Here is a 24,526-nt window from a genome sequence, read left to right on the forward strand (position 1 = left end):
CCACAACTTTTCTGAATGCCGTCGCAGAGTCTGGCCAGATAGTTTGGAAAACCAGAAGGCAGGGTCCAGCTTGGAAAAGGGGGTCTGGTCTTGCCCTGTGCTCTGCCTGAAGTAAAGACCTCAGGGGTTAAATGAACAGTGGGAAACAGGGGCAAAGGGAAGGCAATGGGGATCAGCAGGAATGACAGGGAGTCTCCATTCTTCCCCCTTTCCCCTCAAACGTGATGGATCTCAGCTAGTACTTAGTTCAGGAATTTACAACCATATCAGTAACATTACTCTTATTTGATCCTGGTTCTTAATCACCACTGATTCACTTAAATATTAGACAAAATCTGGATGCTCAAATGTTCTTTTACATTGAGCACATTCTCCTTTCATGATATGGGATCTTACTATAGGCTTTAAAACTGCATTTCCTTCACACTGGGCTGATTTGCATGTCATGATAAATGAAAACATGCTGAAAGCAAGACATGGTGGATTAATTGCTCACTAAAGCCACACAGTGAAGAGAAGACCAGACCCCCAGGAACCTCACTATTCATTTCCCCTTTCATTCTCCCAGCTGTTCCTAGTGTGTATCCCTGGGGCTTTTTTTGCACCTCTATTCCTGCTGTAATGAGATGCTCTCTGCCCCACTTTCTTGCTGAGTAGCACCTTTGCTGACATATATGCACCCTGTCTTTGGCATGGGGGGCAGTGGCATCAGCTTGTCTCACCTTTTCAGTTGAGGTGGCTGAGGGTTTTAACTTAAAAAAAGACACCCTGGATGCTGCTCAGTGCTGGGGATGAGGGACCTTCTTTTTCCTTGGGTGCTGTGCATATATGCATGATTGACTTGCCTCTGGGGATGCATATGAGTCCTAAATTCAGGACCAGAAATCTGTGAGTGGGGGGAGGGTGGAATTCAAGCTTCCCTCTTTGTGTTTTCATTACCAAAATTATCCCATCACTGTGAATTAAGAATGTTTTCTTTATAACTCCCCTTCTGCATTGCCATGATCCTTAACTTGAGCTGCATGTGCTTGCCTCGAGGTATATCATAAATACACTCACAGCTGTTCCAGGAATAAGAGCAACTTATCCCTGAGAAGCAGCTAATGAAGCTGCTTAGTCAGATGGTTGGTCAGATGAAGGACTGACATTATGACAATGAAAGAATAAACAATCACTTTGTATAATACAATGGATGGAGGACCTACCTTACAATGCTTCCACTATTTGAACAAGTGGCCTGTAGATAACACTGTTGAAGAGATATTTGGGTACACAGTGCGGTTTTACTGAAGTTGCTAGGATGATCTATGCATTTCATATGTATTCATCACTATAGATATGTAAAAATGCACATATGCATATTTTGTAAAAGGGAGAATTTTAAAAGAAATTTAAAATCTTTAGCAGGTGCCTGAAAGTTCTGTGCTGGTGGTATATCTGGCTTGGCAAATGCATATCTTGAGAATATACACAAGGTTTCACATCTAAAGCCACACTGTACCAGAAACTTAGCAGCACTTCTCCGAGACCTACAATCCTTTGTGTAATGGGCAATAATGCCCTTCTTAACTTTCTCCTCTTTTGGATGTTGTGGTTAAGCATTATTATGAAAATTCTCATAATGCATTATGATCCATTCTTCCTTTTGCCTGTGATACTCCAAAAGACATTGATAACCAAGAAAAATGCAATCATTTGCTTTAAAGCAGGCCAATCACTGTTGGTGCCCTTTGTCTCCTGTCTCAATGGGAAACCATATGTAATAATAGGGCCTATGTTTGTATAAAGTAAAGGCAGACAACAAAGTAGGATAAAAATATTCTGGTTTATAGAAATAAACTGCTTCAGCGAACAAGTGGAAAAACAAAACCTCCTACAAAAGTTTGTCACATCTGCAATTACAAAAACCCTGAAAAGTATATACAGTGTTTTCTTCCATGTAAAAGTAGCATGGTTTTAACCTTTTCTTCTCTTGTTACTGTTCATACAATTTGGTCACTACCTGAGAAAGTGATAAAGTAATGCAAGGAAACAGTCAGATATGAATTTTGCTTTACTGATGCAGCTTAGTTGCTTGAGGTACCCAATGCACTGTTTTGGACCTTCAAGGGAAGCAAGTACAAAAACAGTGGAACAAGAAGTAATGGAAGCAGATCTAGGCCATCCATCATGAATCACCAGTGATCCCCTGTAAGAGAGGTATTTGTGAGAGAGTGAGAGAGTCCAAGCAACCATGAGGAGAAGTTTCAAATGGAGAAGCAGATGGTGGGAGGGCAGAGCTGAATTCTCCTCTGTCCTTCATGCCCTCCTTCCACTTGATAAATATTCAATCTTTAAAACATCTGGAGTAAAGTAGCTAAGGAAAAAGTGTTGTCTGAGGAACACTGCACCACCTGAAGAAAAACTGGGTACAGGGAGTATTTCAGCATGCCATCCCTCTCCCCATCAGTAGTCATTCCACCTCTATTAGAAGAGTTTGGTGGAAGCCCACATTGATTTGCCTAATCATATGTACTTCCTGAACAAGTGTAAACTTGATGCTATGTGGGCAAAAAGCACATATGCATGCAAGGTTTCATACCACACACCATCATATTTAAAGAGTCTTCAGCCTCTGTGCTGGCCCTTACATACACATGTAATCTATGGTCTGAATGGGAAAGAAAAATTTGTACTGGCCTACTAATGCTGCATGAAAGGCCGGTGATTATTTAGTTGGCTGCCTGAAACCCTGCATATGATACAGTATATGCATGCCTGATATCCTATTTCAATTGTTCTGCTGTTGAAATAACAAAAGCTGGAGCTTTTACTGGGCCACATACCTGTGGCAACTCTTATCGTTGTTCCTTTACCAGATGATCATACCTCAATCTTCACATTTGTAATTCTTCTGTAATTACAGAATCATAAGTATTATTACTTTGCATGCATATCCTACCTGTATATCCTACCTGGTTTCCTCTTACAAGAAGCCCAAGGTGGCTTACACAGCTCCATTTTATCCCATACAACTTTGTGAGGTAGGTTAGGCTGAGGATAAGTCACCCAGTAAGCTTTATGGCTAAGTGTAGACTAGAACTTGGATCATCCAGTCCAACAGTCTAACCACCATACCACACTGGCTCTCAAGGCACACTTACCCTTTCCTATGGAATTTTTGTGAAACCTGGTAAAGAGAAGGATGGCTTCATGGGACAGGGCTGCTACTGCTGGGAAGTTCAGTCTTGAAGGCAAACCATAAGGTTGCAACCATAATAACGGGAAATATTTAAAATATTACTCTGAGGAAGGGAAAGGCATCAACTATTCTGGCCTCTGCTGCTAATTTCTCAACAATATGTAGATGATATAAAGTAGCCAGTGGCCAACATTGTCTGTCATGCAGTGCATGTTAAAGAAACTAAAGGCAGGTGACCCATTTGCAGGGGTGAAGGGATGATGACTGGTAAAAGAATTAACTTTGCCCCTCAATCTGGAACTGTCTGTGAGATTTCATTGAGGTTTGATTGGAAAATCAACAGCATTACTTCCCCCACCCCCATGCAAGGTAGAACAAAACAGGTTGAGCTTAGCTGGTAACTCTTGTTCTTTCCCATACCTTTACATTTCAGAGGAAGAAAAAAGAAGAAGCTTTTGCCTCATAATACTAGTCTTTATCTCACCCTCCATTACTCAGCTGAAATGCCTCTTCCTCTGCTCTTGACACAGACCAGGCAAAGATATGGATTTCCTTCTTAGGAAACTTCTTCTGAGCCTTAACACTGATGCAAGAATGTAGTTACTTCAAGATTGCAGTGTAAAGGCAAAAGACCTGTTAGCCATTTTTTGTTTACCAAGACTTCTGCCAGACCTACTGACCTATGTAGTCTCAAAAAAAGCGCCATTGTTGCATACCCTTAAATAGGACTGCTTGGCATTACTAGTAAATTACTAGTAGGGCAATACTGAGGTCTAAACACTCAATGTGCCTGCTTAAATGTTATATTTCCTGGGATTATACCAGGGAGATACCAGATTGCAGGCTTGTTGTCGCTCCACCAGTCCCTTCAGCACAGAAAGGAACTGAATGTCTGAACTATGACATCCTACAAGTTCCTTAAACACAAAATCTTTTGTCCTTGAAACATGAGTTCCCTTCTAAAAGGAAAGTGTGCTATTCTCTCCACTTTCATTCCAGGAGGAAATCAATGTATGACCAGGCCCAGCCATCATCTATGGGATTGAGCTTCTCCTGAATGCTTCTCTACACATTAATAAACATGATAAATGTGAAAATTGCTACAGAACTAAGCAAAGATACATCCATGGAATTAAGGAATCAGAAAAACCCTTCTGGTTAAGGAACTGATTATATAAGGAAACTGAAAGGTTTCTGAGAAACGCACAGTGCCTTTCTAGAAATATGACACCACTAGTTCTTGGTTCTTTGAATTTATGTGCTACCTTCTTCACAAAAATCTCTGATGTAAACTTATATACTGCTTTTCCATGGGTCAACTTCTCAAACAGTCTAAACCATCACACAATTTCAATTAAAAGTCAACAACAGATATCTATACAACATCAGGTGTGGCTCTTTCCTTAACTCAGGGTGTCAATTCTTCCCATGCTTAAAGTAAGAACTGCTTAGGTTCTCCACAACTTCAAAATCACCTTCATAGAAATTCTACACCTGAGAATAACCACCACCACATGATTTAAATTTAAAGTAACACTATGTATGGCTGCAAGATAGCAAAACAAGAACACTCTGTGTTCCCATGTAGCACCCCATTTCAGTTCCCATCACAGAGTTTCTGACACCAGCTGTGCAATCAATTCCCGTGTGTCTTTCAGGCTGGATGAGATTTCAAATCCATCTTTTGCTACATGTGTACCAATCAGGAACATCTTTCTCTCATCTCCAAGTTCAGATAATGCCAGAGCATCATGGATGTCTGTGATACAGTATGCACCTTCAAGATCCTGTCTCAAAAAAATGGAAAAGGTGTTAGTATATCCTAAGCTACCATACCTGTTCTTTTCCAAAATGCAATACACACTGTAGCACTATAAGAAAATGATCCATCATGTGTGTTGGAACATTAACAATAATGTATTAGTTATAGAAGTTGTTCTTGTAGTTAATAGTGCACCTCATCTTAAAAAGAATGCTACATTTTAACCAACCAACCAAAAAAGGAATATTTACATAAAACAAGCAGGTGAGAAGCCTACTATTTAAAGCCTCCCAAATAAATATTATACATTAAGAGAAAGGCTTTCAACAAGGGTCAGTCAGTTTTAGAGGTAACAGACCACAATGTACAATGAGGTCATTTAAAAAAGGACTACAATGTTTAACTGAGCAATTAGTTACACCGTTTAATTAAAATCAAATAAAAATTCTGTTCAGTGAAATGGGGGAAAGGACAGATAGGGACAAAAGAATTTTTCAAATACAACTGCTTACGAAATTCAAGGTTAGCAGGCACCATCTCAGAGAAAGTATTTTCTGCTCTATTTTTGCATATGCAAGCAAAAACCTCTTCTGGAATTTATTGTTATTATATTTATATCCTTCTTTTTCCTTCCTTCAAGGAACCCTAGGCAGCTTACATGTTCATTCTCCTCCTGTCCAATTTTATCCTCACAACAAACCTGTAAAGTGATTAGACTGAGAGTCTGTGACTCGCCCAAAGTCACAGAGTGAGTGGCTGAGTGGTGACTTGAATTCCATCTCCCAAATCCTAACCCAGTGCTAACCACTACACCACATCAGGTTTCACTGGAAATTGTGCAGGCAAAAGTTCCACCAGAAGGTGTGCCACCATCCCAACTTCTTTTAGCACTAAACCTATCCAGGTGCTCACTCAATGAGACTGGAACAATTACATGGAGGGGGAAAGCAAGGCTGTGCCCACCAGTCCCTGCCCAACCTGGTCCTGCTGGCTCCACCCCCTGCCAACCATGCAATGATGCCATCAGGACAGGACTTGGAGACAGAACTTCAGGGTCTGACTCAGCAAACTTAGCAGGAGATTGCCAAATGCAGTAGAGATGACTTAGCAGTTTATAGCGAAATGAGTTAAAGGTGGATAGATGGGTTAAGGTCCAACCATTATGTTCAGATTTTAAAACAGGGGTGCAAAACCTTTGACCTTCTGCAGTCTCGACCCAGTCCTGTGAGATTCCACAAGAACAGAAGAACCATGCTGGATCAGACCAAGGTCCATCTAATCCAGCACGCCATTCACACAGAGGCAAAACAGTTTTCCACAGGATTGCTCAAGCAGGATGGGTGCAAGATCTCTGCCTGCCCAAGCTCCTCAGCAACTGGTACATGCAGGCAGGCAGGCTGCCTCTGGTAAAGGAGGAAGCACATAGCCAGCAAGACTAGTAAGCCACTGACAGTCTTCTCTTCCATGAATTCTCCAGAAGGCCACAGCCCCTTCCCCTCATCACACCTCCTTTTTCCCAACCACAAAATGTTTGCTGGTTTCCCAGCTTTTTATCTATTCTAAACCTGTACAAACCCTATTCTAAAAGTTTGAAATCCCTCTTCTAAAGCATAGTAAGCACTTGAAGGTACAATGCATTAGTATTTGTGGTGCTTTGCTCTGACTCCCTTTTTGCCTTCAGTCTAAAAATGGTTTTGTAAAATTACAGTAACTGCACCACTGCATCCAATACAAGGAGGTAGGGAAAGAATATCTTTAGATGGGAGCCTGAACTCCATGCAAACAACTGATTTGGGACCCAGATTATACAAGGATCCAAACTATGGAGAAACCCACACAGATAAAATAGGCTCCCTAAAGAGAGGTTTACCCTACAATTCCTCTGCTAGAACAGATGAAGGATCCATGAGACCAGCATGTTACCTTCAACAGCAACCACTCATATGCCTCTGGATACTCACAAGGATGGTACCAAGGCAGCCCTCTTCAACATCTGGTAATCAGATGCCTACTGCCTTTGTATGCAGAGGTTCCATTAGTTTTGAGGGTAGCCTTGGATAAGACTATCCTTCATAGATTTGTTGTAAGCCGCCCCGAGGTTTCGGCAAGGGGCAGCATAGAAATGTTATAATAATAATAATAAAAATAATAAAAAAAATATTTTTTGAACCTACCAAAACTGCATATATTACAAAATAAATATAATTACCATTCAGCCTTAACTTCACAATTAGTACATCCTCCAACTAATACAGTTAGTAGCTTGTCAATGATCCTACTACTAACAGATTTCAGTGCCTTCGGCCCAGATCCTTCTCTCTTGCCACATGTCCCTGGCAGTGCCTAGTGACTCCAATATCAGTGGGTGCTGTGTCCACTCCTGTCTTCATTCTAAACTTTAAATAAATTGTCTGTGGTGCCAAATACACTTAGGCCCTAAGCTTCAGTGCCATGGATAGCTCTTTGACCATCACCCTGCTGACACTGGAGACACCAAGGAGGAGGCCATTTAACATTTCAGATGACTTTCAAAGGTGTGGAAAGTTACTGAGGGAATTCCAACCGGTGTATTGGTAAAGGCTGCAGTTTTTCTAGAAGACACATTCAGAAAAGGGCACTTGGTGGGTCAGCTATGGCATTGCCTCACAAATATCCCAGTGAATGCTATCATGGCGTAAGATCACTGCATGCTCCAAACAGTTGTCCATCTGTTGTGAAGTCAAAGGCTTTTTTGGCATCAGCCAATGACAGTTTTAAGTCTATTCTGTCTTCCAGTTGCAGCAACTATTCTATGTCTGCATTAAGTTTATATCTGTTGTAGGTACACCTTGTATAGCAAGGTTGTTTCAATGCACTTGGACTGGCAAGATCTAGGTTCAAGCGCTTCTCTGTCATGAAGTTGACCAGGTAACTTTTGACCAATAAATTTAGGCTAAACAACTTCATGGGACATCACAAACATGAAAATAGAACAATTCCATTCATGCTATCCCAAATTTCTCAGAGGAAAATCTGGGTAAAGAATAACAAGAAATAATGCTAACTTGAAAGGAAAGGCCTTCAATGGCACAGATTCCTGTGATTTCTACTGCAGGTGAAATTGAGCTTTTCAGGAATTTGGTCCTCCAGTCCATATGTGTTTGATATCTCTACTGTAGGGTTCTATCTACCTAAGAAAGAGGGTAGTGTAATGGTTAGGGTTAGGGTTAGCCCCATGGGAAATGGGGCTTGGTTCTGGTCCCTCCTTGGCCATGAAGCTCACTGGGTGTCTTTGGCCAATCACTGACTCTCAACCTAACCTACTTCACAGAGATGTTGTGGGGATAAAATGGAGAAGAGGAAGAGGAATTCCTTGTAGAAGGAAAAATGTGGGATATAAATGCAATAATAAACATTTGTGTGTGGAAGACAGAGAGACTCATGTGTAGGTATGTGTCATGTTTTTTACACTTCCCTGATAGAAGGTTTCCAGATAACTCCCCTTGTATAGAGTTTCTTCATTCTAAATGCCTTTTTCATGCCTTCACCTCTAATCCTGCCTGGCTATGAAACAATATATGTATTCTTTGAATATGTATTCATTCTATGCAGTGACTGAGGCATTGCATAAAGCGGATGCAACAGGGAGTTGCTACATCACTCTGGCCTTAGATGAGAAAAAAGAAGTACTGCACTGAAAGATCATTCAGACATTACACACCAAAATGAGCAACTGACAGTTACGTCTAACAAGGTGCAACCAATAAAAGCTCAACTTAGAAATGGCCCCTTTTAAGAATACAGGTATGTGCCACAAAGACTCCCTCACTGCAAATGCCAACACTATGAATGCTTTCCGAATTCTAGAGCTCACATTTACCTGCTTATTGGCGAGAATCATAACAGGCAGGGTAGGACTACTCTGGACCAGCTGATGAAGGAGCTTCTTTGCAACAGGCAAACGAACGTGATCTGCTGAATCCACAACATAGATCAGGAGCAGCACTCGAGGCAGGTACATCTTCCAGTAGTCCCGTAAATTCTCACTGCCCCCAACTGGAAGTCAAGAGTGCAAGAAGACAAAGAATCAGCAAAAATGTAAACTAAGGCCCTCCTTATTGTCAAAATCTCTTCCCATCAACCATTATAAAGATGTACCTAATACAGTACTTCCAAAAGCAAGCAATATAATTACCACCAATATTTCCAGGTTGTGTCATAGATTTATATTTTTAAAATTATTTTAAAATATAGCTTAGTTTAACATTTTTAAAGGTTTCAGTATAAATAAATATACTGTATAAAATATTTCAGTATAAAACCAGTTTTAGTCACCCTTCTCTGCAGGAGGCCTGGAGCAGATTTCCAAATGGATTTCCTAGGAAGTGAAAGTAATTGTGGCATTGGAAAGTGCCTGTTAAGTGCAGCTGATGGGTCTGAATCCCAGAGGGTAAAGCATAAAAAACTGAAAAAAGGTAAGAAGCAAAAGAAGCTGTTCTGTGTATGAAGCTGTATAAGATACAGGTTTTGTTTCTTATTAAACTAATGAAGGATATGACTAAAGTATGAGAAAAGCATCAGCCACTATGATGACCTAGCTATCTTTTGTTTAAGGCTAACTTGGAACAATTGGCAGCTTTCTTAAATTGCTCAGAAATGCTAGATTATCTCTGAAAAGAATTTATCCCTACAGAATTTATCATGCTTTCAACTGCTTTGTTGCTACTCCATTTATAGCTATATTTTGAGATATTTCCTTACTTATTATTTAGTTGTTGCTAAAGAAGATCTTCATACGGGTTCCCCCTCAATAATGTGACACTTTGCAATGTAGGATTACAATTCAGCCCATGTTTTATATATAACTTTGGCTGAAAAAAGCAGGTTGCTTACCTGTAACTGATGTTCTTCAAGTGGCCATCTGTGCAGTCACACATATGAGTACTGCACCTGCACAGTGCCTTGTGACCGGAAGATAGATAGTTAACGGTTTGGCAGGAAAACTCCGCTCCCCTCCCCACTAACAGTATATATGGAGTGGAGTGTCCGCCATTTTCCAGTCTTTGACAGACTGGACGTTCGCTCTCTCAATAAAAAATTGTAACTAAGGGAAAAAAGGTTTCATCGATATCGACGGCAGAAGAAAAAATATTGTGTAGGTACCGAGGACAAGAATAGCACGGTACCAAAACAATACTACCCAATGACACCAAGCGGGGCCGGTGGGTGGGTTGTGTGACTGCACAGATGGCCACTTGAAGAACATCAGTTACAGGTAAACAATCTGCTTTTCTTCGTCGTGGCCTCTGTGCATCACACATATGGGTAGATTAGCAAGCTTACCCTGACTGGAGGAGGGAGGTGTCATCAACAAAGAATAGTTGAAAGAACGGCTCTGCCAAAGGAACAGTCCTGTCTAGCACGGACATCCAGTCTATAATGCTTAGCGAATGTACATGGAGTGATCCAGGTGGCAGCTCTGCAGACATCGTCAATCGGAACTCCCGACGCAAAGACTGAAGAAGCAGCTGCAGCTCTAGTAGAATGACACCTTGGAATCGTAGGTAAGTCTATCTTGGCCAACTGATAGGAGAGAATAATCGTGTGGACTATCCACTTGGAAAGTCTCTGAGGGGTAACTGGAAAACCTTGATTTTGCTCAGAGTACTTAACGAAGAGCTTATTGGAATGTCGAATACACTCAGTCCTTGATCTATAAAAGGCTAGGCAACGCCGTATGTCAAGAGTGTGTAGGGATCTCTCAGTCAGATTCGAAGGAGATGGAAAAAAGGCAGGTAAGACAATCTCCTGGCCCATGTGAAAGGAGGTAGCCACTTTTGGAAGAAAAGACAGATCCATCCGTAGAACTACTTTCTCCCTATAGAAGTTCAAATATGGAGGGTCTACCCTGAGGGCACAGAGCTCCCTAGCTCTCCGGGCTGACATAAATGCTACAAGGAATGCAGTTTTCCAAGAAACAAGGCATAAATCGATTGTTGCCAAGGGTTCGAAAGGAGGTCTTGTTAAAGCTTGTAGCACCGCTGAAAGATTCCAAGTAGGCATAAGCGGTCTGACCGTAGAATGGAGGTTATGGAGTCCCGTAAGAAATCTCTTTATCAGTGGTTGAGAAAAAATGGAGGAACCTTGAACTGTACTATGGTAATAGGGAATTGCCGCCATGTACACTCTTATGGAGGATGGCTTAAGTCCAGAACAGTGGAGTTCTAAGAGGAACTGGAGAATATGATCTATGGATGCAGAGTCTGGCGAAAACGAGAGAGATTCAGCGAAGATAGAGAATCAACGCCACTTAGCCGCGTATGATTTCCAAGTGGACGGTCTTAGCGCAAAATTGAGAATACATTGGATGTCCGGGTGAAAAACTGGCGAATCCGACGGAACATTCGTCGGATCCGAAGACGTAGGGAGGGTAGGTGGATTTGAAGCACGGCATAGTGTGCCGGATCCAGGGACAGGATCCGTAGAAACTGCAGATGACTGGTACTGAGCCAACGCTGACTGCTATCGAATTCGCCAGGCTGTCAATTTCAGTGATGCTAGATCTGGGTGGCAAATTGTGCCTTCCTGCTGGGTTATGAGATAAGGAATGGAAGGAAGTTGAAGGTATTCTTCTCGAGAAATGTGAAGAAGTGTCGAAAACCATGCTTGGCGTGGCCACCATGGAGTTATCAGCAGTCCTGTGGCCCCATCGTGGCCACCATGGAGTTATCAGCAGTCCTGTGGCCCCATTGTGGATTATCTTTGATATTACTTTCATAATGAGGGGTATTGGAGGGAAAGCGTAAAAGATCATATTGTTCCAAGGGATCGTAAAGGCATCACCGGATGACCCCTGTCCGATTCCCGCTCTCGAGCAAAAAGTCTCGCATACCCTGTTTTGCCGGGTGGCGAATAAGTCTATGCCTGGGAGACCCCATCGCTGGAACAGTCGGTCGCATGTCCGACAATCCAGTTCCCATTCATGGGATGTGGACATGTGTCTGCTTAAGAGATTGGCTTCCACATTGTCCGTACCAGCTAGGTGTACTGCTATCAAGGTAATGTCTCTCGGGATGCGCCACTCCCAGATCTGCATCGATAGCTGGGCTAATGTTGGTGACTTTGTCCCCCCTTGCCTGTTCAAGTAAAAGACTGTAGCGATGTTATCTGAGGTTATCTGAACCACTCGATGGCGAAGAACGTCCTTGAATGATTGTAGAGCTTTGGATACTGCTAGAAGTTCCAGGAAATTGATATGATTCCTGGACTCCTGTCAATTCCAAACACCCTGAGTGCGTAGGCCAGAGCACAGTGCTCCCCATCCGAGCAGAGATGCATCGGTACCAAGAGTCACTGTAGGGTACCGAGGTCGGAATGGGACTCCAATGTTTAAGTTGTCTGATACCGTCCACCATAGCAGGGATTGTAGAACAGAGGACGGGAGTTGAATCAACTTCGTTGGCAAATCCGTCTGCAGCCGGAACATTTTGTTGAAGAACAGCTGAAGGGGGCGAAGCCGAAGCTTGGCATGTGGAACTACAGCGATGGATGCTGCCATGTGCCCCAATAGTCTTTGAACAGATCGGGCAGGAACAATTCCGTCTCGTCAAATCCGATGGATGTGTCAAGTAAAAGTACGTTGTCTGTCTTGAGGGAGAAATGCCTTCACCACTGTTGAATCCAGACGGGCTCCAATGAAGTTGATGATCTGCGCAGGAACAAGAGAGGATTTCTCGCAGTCAATGCAAAGTCCAAGATCCTGCAATAAGGAGCAGGCCATGTTTACAGAGGAACAAAGTCCTTCTCTAGTCTGGGGAACCAACAACCAGTCATCGAGGTAGGGGTATATTTGAACTCCGCGTAGTCGGAGGTATGCGCAGACAGGAGCCATACACTTCGTGAAGACCCTCGGGGAGGTGGCCAGTCCAAACAGGAGCACCATGAATTTGTAGATTTCAGAAGCAACAGCAAAACGGAGGAAACGCCTATGACATGGATGGATCAAAATATGAAAATAGGCATCCCTCAAGTCCAATAAGGCGAACCAGTCCTCTCTCCTCGGCAATGGCAGGATGTTTTGGAGTGTGGTCATCTGAAACTTCTTTGGTGTTATAAATTTATTAAGAGCTCTTAGGTCCAATATTGGCCGAAGACCTCCATCCCGTTTCGGGACCGTAAAGTATCTAGAATAGAATCCGTGGAGTCATTCTGATAGAGATAAGCGATGAATGGCTCCTTTAGAAAGGAGCTGATGAACCTCGTCTAACACCGGTGAGCATGGAGTAAACCGGATGGGACTCGATGACCGAACGATGTCGAATTCTATTCGATATCTGTGCTGAATGATGGATAACACCCACCAATCAGATGTAATGGACTCCCAAATGGGGAGTCGGCCTTTCAGCTGGACCCCAAATGAGAGGGGGAAGGGTGGAGTTGGAAGGAGAGGAAAGGTTCACCCGCCCCATCAGTGCTGGCGTTTGTCCCCGTCAAAGCGGCGGCAGCCTTGCTGGAATTGTTGGGGCGGTTGCTGTCTGTGGCGTTGTTGGTGGTGCTGTGGCTGTCGGGGTGGATACTGTTGCCAATATTGTGGATGGGTCCACGACCACTTACGTCGAGGCTGAGTTTGCAACTCCATATGTCGGGCCGTCATCCTCGACTTGTGAATCTTCTTCAACTTGTGGTCGGTCTTTGCGTTGAAGAGGCCAGACCATCAAAGGGCATCTCCTCAATCCTCCTCTTCATCTCTTCCGGAAAGTTGCAATTACGCAACCAAGCGTGCCTCCGGAGGGAGATGGCGCTGACGAGAGCCCTCGAGTCTGTGTCCACATGATGTCTGGCTGTGGATAGCTGTTGCACCGCGACCTGCATGGCCTCTTTTACGAACACCCGCGCTAGGTCGCCTTGGTTATCTGGGAGAGCAGCAATGATGTTGTCCAGGCGCTGCATTATAAAATATTGATAGCGCACCAATGTTGCCTCATGGTTCAATATTCACAAGCCGAGTCCAGAGGCCGCATAGACTTGGCACGCAAGGGAGTCGATCTTCCTCCCCTCCTTGTCCCAGGGCACGGTGTGACCCCGTGCCTCCCGGCCCTGAGAAGACTCCACCACCACCAAGTTCGGTTTGGGGTGATGAAGGAGGAATGGAATGTCCCCCTCCCGAACCCGGTACATGGCTTCATAGCTTCTTGAAGTCAGTTGGGGGTGAGCCGGGAGGTCCCATAGCTGAGTCATTGCTTGTCGCAGAATTGTGATGAGCGGCAACGCGATGGAGGTCAATTGTTGGCCCGTACCACATCATAGAAGTGATCGGTGCTGGGACCAGGCTGTTGGTTGGCCTCGATTTCCAGCGACCTCACCAGCCTGGACATCAGCTCAGCAAAAGAGATGTGTGGTTCTTTTGGTGATACAGGCCCTTGCAAGGTGACTGCAGCATCAGGCGAAGTCGAATCAACCTCGGACTCGCCCGAGTCCACCCAATAGGGAGCTGGGACGCTGGAGGAGGAATCTCCTGGAGACGCCGATCTACCACTCTCTCTAGACGGTGCCCGCGGGGCGTCTCTCGGGGCTGTGGAATGGAAGTGATCCCAAGGAGCTGGTGGAGAGGATTGATCTCTAGCGGCCGGGTAGTAGCCAACAGATTGGTAGTTGGCCCATCTTGGAGTGGAAGAATACCAGGAGTGGTACCAATCATCGTATTGGGCATCGGAGGACCTACTTCTACGGCTTCTCAAAGGAGATATTCCAGTCTTGGTATCGAGCCAAACAGGAGGCATAGGTGTCGGGGACTGAGCCCTCAGCGGAGAGTCTTGTATTTTGCCGTCAGAAATCGAGCCGCGAGGTGGATCCTGGTGAAGTTCAGATCCCGTACGGCATGGAGAGACTGGAGGGGTAACCCTCATCACCGCGTGAATGGTCAGACCCGAGGGTGTCGGTACCGCGACTGCAGTCGGGACCGAGGAAGCTGCCAAACCCGTGTGTCGATGTTTAGAGTGCTCGGGTTTCTTTGGTCTTTTCACCGGCTTTTCGGCCTTATCTCTTTTGGCCTTCTTATGCACAGATGGCTTTTCAGGGCCGCTGTGTTTCCTCTTTTCCCACTGTTTCTTTGGCTGGGAAACAGGCTGATCGCCCATGGTAGGAGCACCTTCGTCTGAAGGACGTGAGGGCAGAGCAGTAGAGGAAGATGCCGGATGTTGCGGTGGATCAGTTGAAGTCGGATGGCGGTCGGGTGAAGCTGAGGTTGTAGTAGGCTTAGCCACTAGTCAGTCCAATTGTAGGAGAGCCTGGTCCCACAGGAGTTTACGTAGGCGGTTCTCCCTATTCTTCCTCGCCTGCTTAGAGAAGGACAAGTAATGGCCGCATTTGTCCGTCCTGTGGCCTTCCCCTAAACAGAGGATGCACAGGGTGTGCGGGTCTGCAGCGGACATCTTAGAGCCACACTCTCCACACTTGCGGAACGCCGCTCGTTGTGCCATCGCAGAAATAGGAAAAAAGAAGATAGTATAGAGGGAACAGATAATATTTTTGGTTTTTTGTTTGGTTTATAGGAACAAGAAGAGAAAAAACAAAGAGACTAACTGGAAACAGTAAAGAGCAATATGGAGGGAATACTAACTTGGAAGAGAGAAAGAGAACTCGGCAAAGCAAAGGGAATATGAGTAACGATCTAAGCGATAGCGAAGCGGCACAAGGCACAATGAACGGCGGTCGCCAAGACTGGTAAATGGCAGACACTCTGCTCCATATATACTGTTAGGGGGGAGGGGAGCCGAGTTTTCCCACCAAACCGTTAGCTATCAATCTTCCGGCCAAAGGCACTGCACAGACGCAGTACCCATATGTGTGATGCACAGAGGCCACGGCGAAGAATATTAAAATGTATACCCTGTATCTTTATTGCAAAGTGGACTTCTAGGGTGGTTTGCAACTCCAATCTTTAAAACTCACTAATTTTAGTATAACCTGGGAACATAGTTTAACTTTCCTATTGAAAGTAATGAGTCTTCTCATTGAATGGATCATGGCTTATACCTGGTAAACACCAGCGGTTATCCAAAATAAATATATGTTCACTCCTTCTCTGTTATGTATTTTCATTATGCAACAATCCATGTAAATCTTATTTTTATCTGTTTTTAAGTTTTTTTAAGTGCATGGGAAAGAAAACTCCTGCTTTTATGTCTACAGACATTCTACTGCCTCATTTTTATTGTCATCTCCATTTTACCCATCATTACAGTTGAAGCTTTGTTTCTATTCTTTTTTAAACCTGAATCGAGACAAAGCTTTGACTATGCACAATTTAAATTTCTTCATAATGTTCCTTGTTCAAACACACACAATTGTACCAACCTGAAAAGCACACACTCTTTGGTGCATCGGTAGTTTTGAGGCAGAGGAAAATAGGAAGTCATACAACCCCTTGTCTCATATTGTCCAGATATGTGTGCATGCGCCTGCACACAGGGTCAGGGAGCCCACAGGCCCTCAGGAATTCCAGCAGCTGCCACCAGTTCCCACAAGGGGCTGTGGCACCAGAATCCCAGCAGATCTGCTCCACCATGATGATGTGTTGATGACTGATGGAGTGTGTGGCCACCCCAGGACGAAGTATGACCTCAAGGATTTCACCATGGCTGCACATGTCTTCATGGATGGTTTGTATGGACAAGGGAGAGTTTCTACCATTGATCTCCCCTCAAGCAAAATTTTAAAAAGAAGCTTTTTTCTAATGTTTTCCATTGGAAACCTTTGCTTACTTTCTAGGAATTCCATCTTGGTTTCCTCCGTGCTGACACACACAGCATTGAAGCCTTCTGTGGGAGCTGAGCTGCGCTTTACATGGTTAGTTGCTAGTGAGTGGAGAACACTGGTTTTTCCTGCCCCATCCAAGCCCAGAACCAGGATCTGCTTGCTGGGTGGTTTATCCTATAAGGTAAAAAACAGAATAATCACTGATGAAGACACAAGACTTTGACTGCCCAAATAAGTCAAAACGGTGTGAAGCAGTTTTTTATTGGTAGCAGCAACAAAACATTAACAAAGGCATGCCATTATTATCTTACTAGCCAGGGCATTACAGGTGTGGAAGTAACTGGCGGAAGGACTCCCTCACTACCAGTTTGACTGCAATATAACAGGGGTGACAAACCTTTACAATCTGAGGGCTAAATTCCATCTTGGAGAAGATTACAGAGGCTGCAGCTTGACTTTAGGCACTCTATTGCCAATCCAGGTACCATTTTTTAAAAATTGTTTTAGCCTTCCCAGGTGGGATGAAGGTACTGCCCAAAGGGAATCTGCTGAACTCCCAAAGGTGCCCAACCCTGAACTAGAACAGCATGCAGCTTATGCAGGATGACTATGAGTCTCAGCAAACCCTGCCACTTTCTCTGCTGGGCATGTGCATTTATTTTATTAAAATTCATGTTAGTAAGGTCATTAAATAAACTAATAACCCAATTCTGTGTGTGTGTGTGTATAGAGAGAGAAGAAACTGTTTCACAGATTTCCCTCCATTTACTTCTCAACCATTAAATTTGCATATATTTCTGCATTTCCTTTACAACTGTCAGAAATTTGCAAAACTGCAACAGTAAGTACTCCAAAAGGAGCTAATTTATTTTAATTCTATATATTATATATATACAGTATATCACAGAAGTGAGTACACCCCTCACATTTTGTAAATATTTTATTATATCTTTTCATGTGACAACCCTGAAGAAATTACATTTTGCTATAATGTAAAGTAGTGAGTATACAGCTTGTTTAACTGTGTAAATTTGCTGTCCCCTCAAAATAACTCAACACATAGCCATTAATGTCTAAACCGCTGGCAACAAAAGTGAGTACACCCCTAAGTGAAACTGTCCAAATTGGGCATTATTAGCCATTTTCCCTCCCCAGTGTCATGTGACTCATTAGTGTTACAAGGTCTCAGGTGTGAATGGGGAGCAGGTGTGTTAAATTTGGTGTTATCGCTCTCACTCTCTCATACTGGTCACTGGAAGTTCAACATGGCACCTCATGGCAAAGAACTCTCTGAGGATCTGAAAAAAAGAACTGTTGCTCTACATAAAGATGGCATAGGCTAGAAGAAGATTGCCAAGACCCTGAAACTGAGCTGCAGCACAGTGGCCAAGACCATACAGCAGTTTAGCAGGACAGGCTCCACTCAGAACAGGCCTCGCCATGGTCGACCAAAGAAGTTGAGTACATGTGCTCAGCGTCATATCCAGAGGTTGGCTTTGGGAAATAGACGTATGAGTGCTGCCAGCATTGCTGCAGAGGTTGAAGGGGTGGTGGGCCAGCCTGTCAGTGCTCAGACCATACGCCGCACACTGCATCAAATTGGTCTGCTGGGCTGTCGTCCCAAAAGGAAGCCTCTTCTAAAGATGATACACAAGAAAGCCTGCAAACAGTTTGCTGAAGACAAGCAGACTAAGGACATGGATTACTGGAACCATGTCCTGTGGTCTGATGAGACCATGATAAACTTATTTGGTTCAGATGGTGTCAAGCGTGTGTGGCGGCAACCAGGTGAGGAGTACAAAGACAAGGGTGTCTTGCCTACAGTCAAGCATGGTGGTGGGAGTGTCACGGTCTGGGGCTGCATGAGTGCTGCCTGCACTGGGGAGCTACAGTTCATTGAGGGAACCATGAATGCCAACATGTACTGTGACATACTGAAGCAGAGCATGGTCCCCTCCCTTCGGAGCCTGGGCCACAGGGCAGTATTCCAACATGATATTGACCCCAAACACACCTCCAAGACGACCACCGCCTTGCTAAGGAAGCTGAGGGTAAAGGTGATGGACTGGCCAAGCATGTCTCCAGACCTAAACCCTATCGAGCATCTGTGGGGCATCCTGAAACAGAAAGTGGAGGAGCGCAACATCCACCAGCTCCGTGATGTCGTCATGGAGGAGTGGAAGAGGACTCCAGTGGCAACCTGTGAAGCTCTGGTGAACTGCATGCCCAAGAGGTTAAGGCAGTGCTGGAAAATAATGGTGGCCACACAAAACATTGACACTTTGGGCCCAATTTAAACAGTTTCACTTAGGGGTGTACTCACTTTTGTTGCCAGCGGTTTAGACATTAATGGCTGTGTGTTGAGTTATTTTGAGGGGACAGCAAATTTACACTGTTATACAAGCTGTATACTCACTACTTTACATTGTAGCAAAGTGTAATTTCTTCAGGGTTGTCACATGAAAAGATTTAATAAAATATTTACAAAATGTGAGGGGTGTACTCACTTCTGTGATATACTGTATATCCCACCTTTCTTCCCTTGTGAAATTTCAGATGGCTACATGAGGTTCTCAGGTGATCTGTCTCCCAAGCACTGGAGAGACCAAGCCCTACTTAGCTTCAGATCATGTCTGGCTCACATGTTTTTGGACCATGCCTTGAAGAAGGTACAAGTTAGGATCTCCACTTTCAGCAGCATCTGAAAACTTGAGGAAGCACTGAAAAGGTGGAGGGCACTGAGAAGTTAGTTTGCACTTAAACTGAGAAGATCCCATTGCCAAGAAGGCAATATTCTTTCCCACTTTTTGGTGCATTTATTTTTGTGGCTTTCTCCCCATTTACAGTGCACTTCAGTTGATGACACAGCAGCTGGAACCTGGCAACCAGGCACAAATTAGCCCATTTGCAGTCTCTCCTTTTCAATATCCATGTATGTTAGCCACTGCACACCACAGCTGAAACATACACAGAGGCTAAACTGGAATACAGCTATAGGGCGACAGACTGACAATAACAAAATCAACGATCATACATTATAAACCCAATTGTGCAAGTTTTAGGAGGATATCTAAATAAATGACCCCAATGGCTTATTCCTCAAAAATTACAGGAAAAAAATAGTGAACAAAAAGGGGTAACAACTGGAGCACATGAGTAAAAAAGAAGGCAAGTTTTGCCATGAGGAACATTGAGATACTTTCTGGAGGACTAAGGAGGAAGGAGGGGAGAACAAGCCGTGGTAAGCCCAATGATGGGTTGTTCCTTGAACATCTCACATTGTGTAGCTTATTCGCAGGGTAGCTTAGGAAATTTTTCAAATTGGATTTCACCTTGTATTACCTTACTGTAAATGCATTAGATTGCGTTCATGTTTTTGCTTTTTTGCACTTATTATTACTTATTAATAAATGCCTATCTAGCCTGTCCAATAAAATTTTCTAGGATAGCTTAGACAAAGTTTAAAAAACTATTTTTCAATACAGTAAAACAACACATTAAAAATGGCAAATAAAGCCAGTATTATAACTATTTAGTATAAGGTAATTTTTGAGGGTCTGAGGAAAAAAAAAAAAAAACCAGACATCTGTCACCAACAAGGCTTCGGCGAATGGGGCGGCATAAAAATGTTTTAATAAATAATAAATAAAAAATAGCAGCATGTGAGACTCTCTAGAAATAATATTCCAACGATGGGGCACTGCCACTGAAGAGGCTCTCCCCCACAGCTCTCATGTACCACCCCTCCACTGCTTACCACTTTTAGGCCTCACCATCACAGAATTTGCTAGCTGTCACCAACTTTCCTTCCTTGTCACTTTTCAATAGGACACCTAGCTTTTGCTAATTTCATGTGGCAGTGGATGCCCGTCTGCAATCACTGTATCACACACAGAAGAAAAAACTGAGGCAAAGGCCACCGCTGCACCCCAAACGTTGTGATTGTCACTACACAGCCCTTTCTTCTACTGGAGGCGAATATCTTCAAAGTTTTCTCAGGTTGCCCTACGCAGGAGAACAGGTCACATTGCTGTAAACACACGCCTGCATGCCAGAGATTTGCTCTTTATGTAGCAGCCACATGGACCAAACTGTGTTGTCTTAGACACTGAGCTCAATGGCTCCAGACTGTGGTGGCACCAAAGTGCTGGTGCATCGCTCCTTGATGGATATGGGCAATATGTGCTGGTGTCCCTGGCGATGGTGCTTGTAGTAGATGAACAACCACTTCTCCCTCTCAATGTTTGCCAACAAGGATGGCTAATTAGGTGCAGGGCATGAACAACTGAGAGGAGGAATTCATTGTTTTTGCATCTGCCGGTGCTTTAATTGTCAGAACAACAGGACACGCACTCTCAAGGATTTTGTTTATTCCAACTGGGAATGGTAAAAAGAGTTTTATTTTCATAACAAAGAGATGAAGAGTAAGGGTTAGATTCTTACAGACCAGAGGGAGCAAAAGCTGCTAAACTGCAGTTTAAAAAAAAAAAAAAAACACCTCTGAAAGTGCAGTTAGGAAGGTCTGGAGGTTTCATTTTAAGACAAAGGGCAGCGCACCTTATCTAAACACCCCCTCATGACTCAATTACTAAAAAGAGTTTAATCTTCTAGAAGTTCATTTCATTAGGTCAACTCTTTAATCCAATCCTGAGCATGGAAGGAAGATGCACAGAAGCAAACTGCTGAAAATGACTCACCACATAGGCTGTTCCGCATTCAGACCTCCTTGAATGGATTCCTGTAATGTTGCCAAGGTAAAACAAAGGAGGAAGAGCTGCCCTCAGCAGGTTTTCTATGCTAATCTCTTTCCACTCTGACATTAATAGGATTCCATCTTACTAGTTTTAGTCTAATCCAACTATGGCCTCAAAGTGTTGCCAGAGTCCACAGAACATAAGATTTATGTCTCAGTAGCAAAGAGAACCTCAAGATAACTAAAAGAAATAAAGAATATGGAAAACTTGAAGATACTAGTCAGTTTTTCCTTATTTCTATGCCCAAAATTCGGGTTTATACAGCCTATACATCAGGCCACAAAAAGCACCAGTCAACAGATATTTTTATTAGCCCACCAGCCTGCTCACTCCAGTAACAAAGTCAGGTGGTGAATGTCACCAGTCTTGCAGCTAAAATAGGGCTACTGGGAAACAAGGAGGAGGTATCAGGTTGCTCAGAGGAACACTGAGTTTTGCAGAAGTATATTTGCTCCAGGAACGCCTGAAACCTTCCTTCCTTCAAAGCAGCCCAACATGTTCAGCAGTTACAGAATGTAAAATAAGCACGAAACCGAGGCAGAAATGGAATTCTTTATTTCAGGATAGTATTCTGAAGACAGAACTGGCTGCCTGGCTGGCACACCTATTAAGGGTGATGATGCACTGCAATTGTATTACTATTATGTAAGAATAGATCAAAGATGTCTTGTTCACTTGGGTCACTTTGATGGCCAGATAACAATCAATAGCATCAGCCTGCAAAAGCTTCAATTCCCTGCTGTTTCAAGTGACTATTGCCAAATGTAATAAAATGTTTGGTGCTCACACATTAAGACTCTTTCTAGTCTCAGTTCAGATGATAATCCAGGGTGTGTGCAGTGATTATTTTGGAAACTGCTTCAAAAAAGTATAGCTGGGGTTCCCAACATAGTGCCCAAGAAGCCCTTCACTCCTTACCCCTTCAAAAGGAATATTTAAAAAAACCTTGAAAATGTTAGGATATCAGGGTCTCCTTCCTGTTCCTAAACCTGCTGCAAATCAGCTGTTTGGCTGGGAGGCAGAGCATCAAAGCCTTTCTTTCTTGTTCCACTCAGTCTTTCAAGCATATGGATCTTTCCCCTTTGCTCCCCCTGCCCCTCCAGTCTCCAGTCTTCCTATTTCTCCCCAGGACTCCTTTCTCCACTATTTCCCTTCCTTCACCTTCCCTTCTTTCTTTCCTTTCTTAGCCTTACTCTTTCTGTCCCCTCTTCACCTTGTTGTTTTCCCCTATTTCTTTTCTGCAAGCCCGCTTTAGCTCACTTTTGACTAGCCAGGTCCACCAGCCATTAAGTGAATAACTACATCTTCCATGACAGGTATTTGTGGCAGTGACCATAACTTTGTCAAATTTGCAGATTGTCCACAATCACAGAAAGGTCGGAAACTTTTTGACAGATAACATGAGGCATGGTAATCTTCACAAAGGATTTGCAGAGCTGCAATAATTTTATAAAATACAAAACCATTGACATGGCAGTGCAGCGAAACTCTTAGCAGTAGTACCAAGAAAGCATGTTTACCGTTAGAGCCACATAACCTGATCTAATGAATGTTTATTCAGCAGTAAATCTGGCTGAGTTCAAGAAAGGTTACTCCCATGGAGTCAATAGCAGTGCCACATGTAGAGTAAGAGCTCTCCAGTTTCTGTACCTTTGCCACACCTTCCAAAAGCATGCACTGGATTGATCTGGTATCTAGGATTTCCTCTTACCCAGCCAAGTAGAGCAGACAAGTAATGGGACTACACAAATACCCATTCAGGAATAGAACAAATATAAAAATTATCTTTCAAAACCATGACTTGACCTCCCCGTCCGTTGTGGCGGAAACGATTACAGTAACAAATGTTTTACAGCCAATAAAAGAAAAACTTAGCTACCTGTTAGAAAGGGAAAGAAAGGGGTGAATATAAAAACGACACTTTTAAAGACTGCATATGTTTACCGCGATTCATCCTCCCCACCATCCCTATCTACCTGGAAGAAACTCCCAGCTACAGCTACTTCTCACAGACGTAAGGCAAAGTTATGTTTGGTCTTTAGGCTGCGGGTGGCTTCTCACATGATGGAACACGCAGAAAGCGAGCATGTCAAGCGGAAAGTTAGACTGGCCCTAATCCGCTCCTCCCTCGTCGGGTAGCTGTCCACGTGCAGGGATGCAGTTTCCCGATATGGAGAAGCATTCGATCATGCGAGTCGTCGCCAGCAGTCCGAAAGGGGTGGCGCAGCCAGACGGCAGGACACCACCTCGTCTGCCGTGTTTGAGACCCGGGCCTGAACTCCGGAGCGATCCACTCCCTCCTTTATAAGGCTGCGTGGGATTGCAGCTGTCTTAGCCAGCCCGCCGCCCCTTACCTGGCCCTCCGGCGTTCCCGTGCAGCTTAAGGCGGCTCTTTCTTGCGCACCGAGCAAGGGCTGCTGCTGACACTCCTCGGGCCCCGGAGGAACAGGGGCGGAAAAATAGTGCTTCCAAACCACGTAGGCGACCCCCCCGGTGACGGCCACGGCGGTGCCCACGAGCGCCAACTGTCGCAGGCTGCTCCCCATGACCCCGAAGACGAAGGCTGCTCACGGCGCGCCCTGCGTAAAGGCGCGCTGCACCTCCAGCGAGGCTGCAGGCATCCCCCAGCCCAGGCGAGAGCGAAGGCACCCGCGGCGGCGGCGAGCGTGAGCGCGCGCGCTCGGAGTGCCTCCCTCCCGCCCCGCCCCGCCCCGCCGAGCCCTCTCCTCCCGCCCCCGCCCCCGCCCGGAGCCTTCGCGGACCGGCGCGGCCGTTCCAGTGTTGCGCTTCGGTCGCGTGCTGGGCTGCCGCGGACCCTCGTTGCCTCCCTGGCTACCGAGAAGGCCGCAGGCCGCCGCCTCACCGCCCTCGGTTGCAAATCTCGGCACGTTTAGGTTGCAGCGGCTTCCCCTGAAGTAGAGTTCCTTTCGGAAGAAACAAGGAGGGGGACTTGGGAGGAAGCCATTCTTCGGGGCGGCGGCCGGCGTGCTCCGCCAGGCGGCCGCCCTGCGCTTGCTCGCTCGGCCGCACCCCTCGCTTTGGCGGCGAGTGCTCTTACTGTTGCACTAACGGGGACTGCCGGGAGTGCTACTT

General features: G+C 44.6%; 1 protein-coding gene across 15 annotated transcripts in view; it reads right to left on the minus strand.

Moving 5' to 3' along the window:
* Positions 1 to 24,066, minus strand: part of ARL9 (ADP ribosylation factor like GTPase 9) — a 75,962-nt gene extending 51,896 nt beyond the window's left edge. For 7 of the 15 annotated variants that reach the window (XR_006413616.1, XR_006413615.1, XR_006413617.1 and 4 more), the window contains exons 1-3: positions 23,788 to 24,066; positions 16,685 to 16,853; positions 8,803 to 8,978 (exon numbers count right to left, since the gene is read on the minus strand). Coding sequence is in view for 4 of the 15 variants with exons in the window: in XM_044418887.1 (XP_044274822.1) it covers positions 8,803 to 8,978; positions 16,685 to 16,853; positions 23,788 to 23,979 (537 nt within the window). In the remaining 11 variants the exon portion in view is untranslated. The other 8 variants (XR_006413614.1, XM_044418882.1, XM_044418880.1 and 5 more) reach the window with 3 other exon arrangements.
* Between the last annotated feature and the right edge of the window lie 460 nt (positions 24,067 to 24,526).

Source organism: Varanus komodoensis, unplaced genomic scaffold, assembly GCF_004798865.1.
Source record: "Varanus komodoensis strain SLA01 unplaced genomic scaffold, ASM479886v1 scaffold94, whole genome shotgun sequence".
NCBI classification, from domain to species: domain Eukaryota; kingdom Metazoa; phylum Chordata; class Lepidosauria; order Squamata; family Varanidae; genus Varanus; species Varanus komodoensis.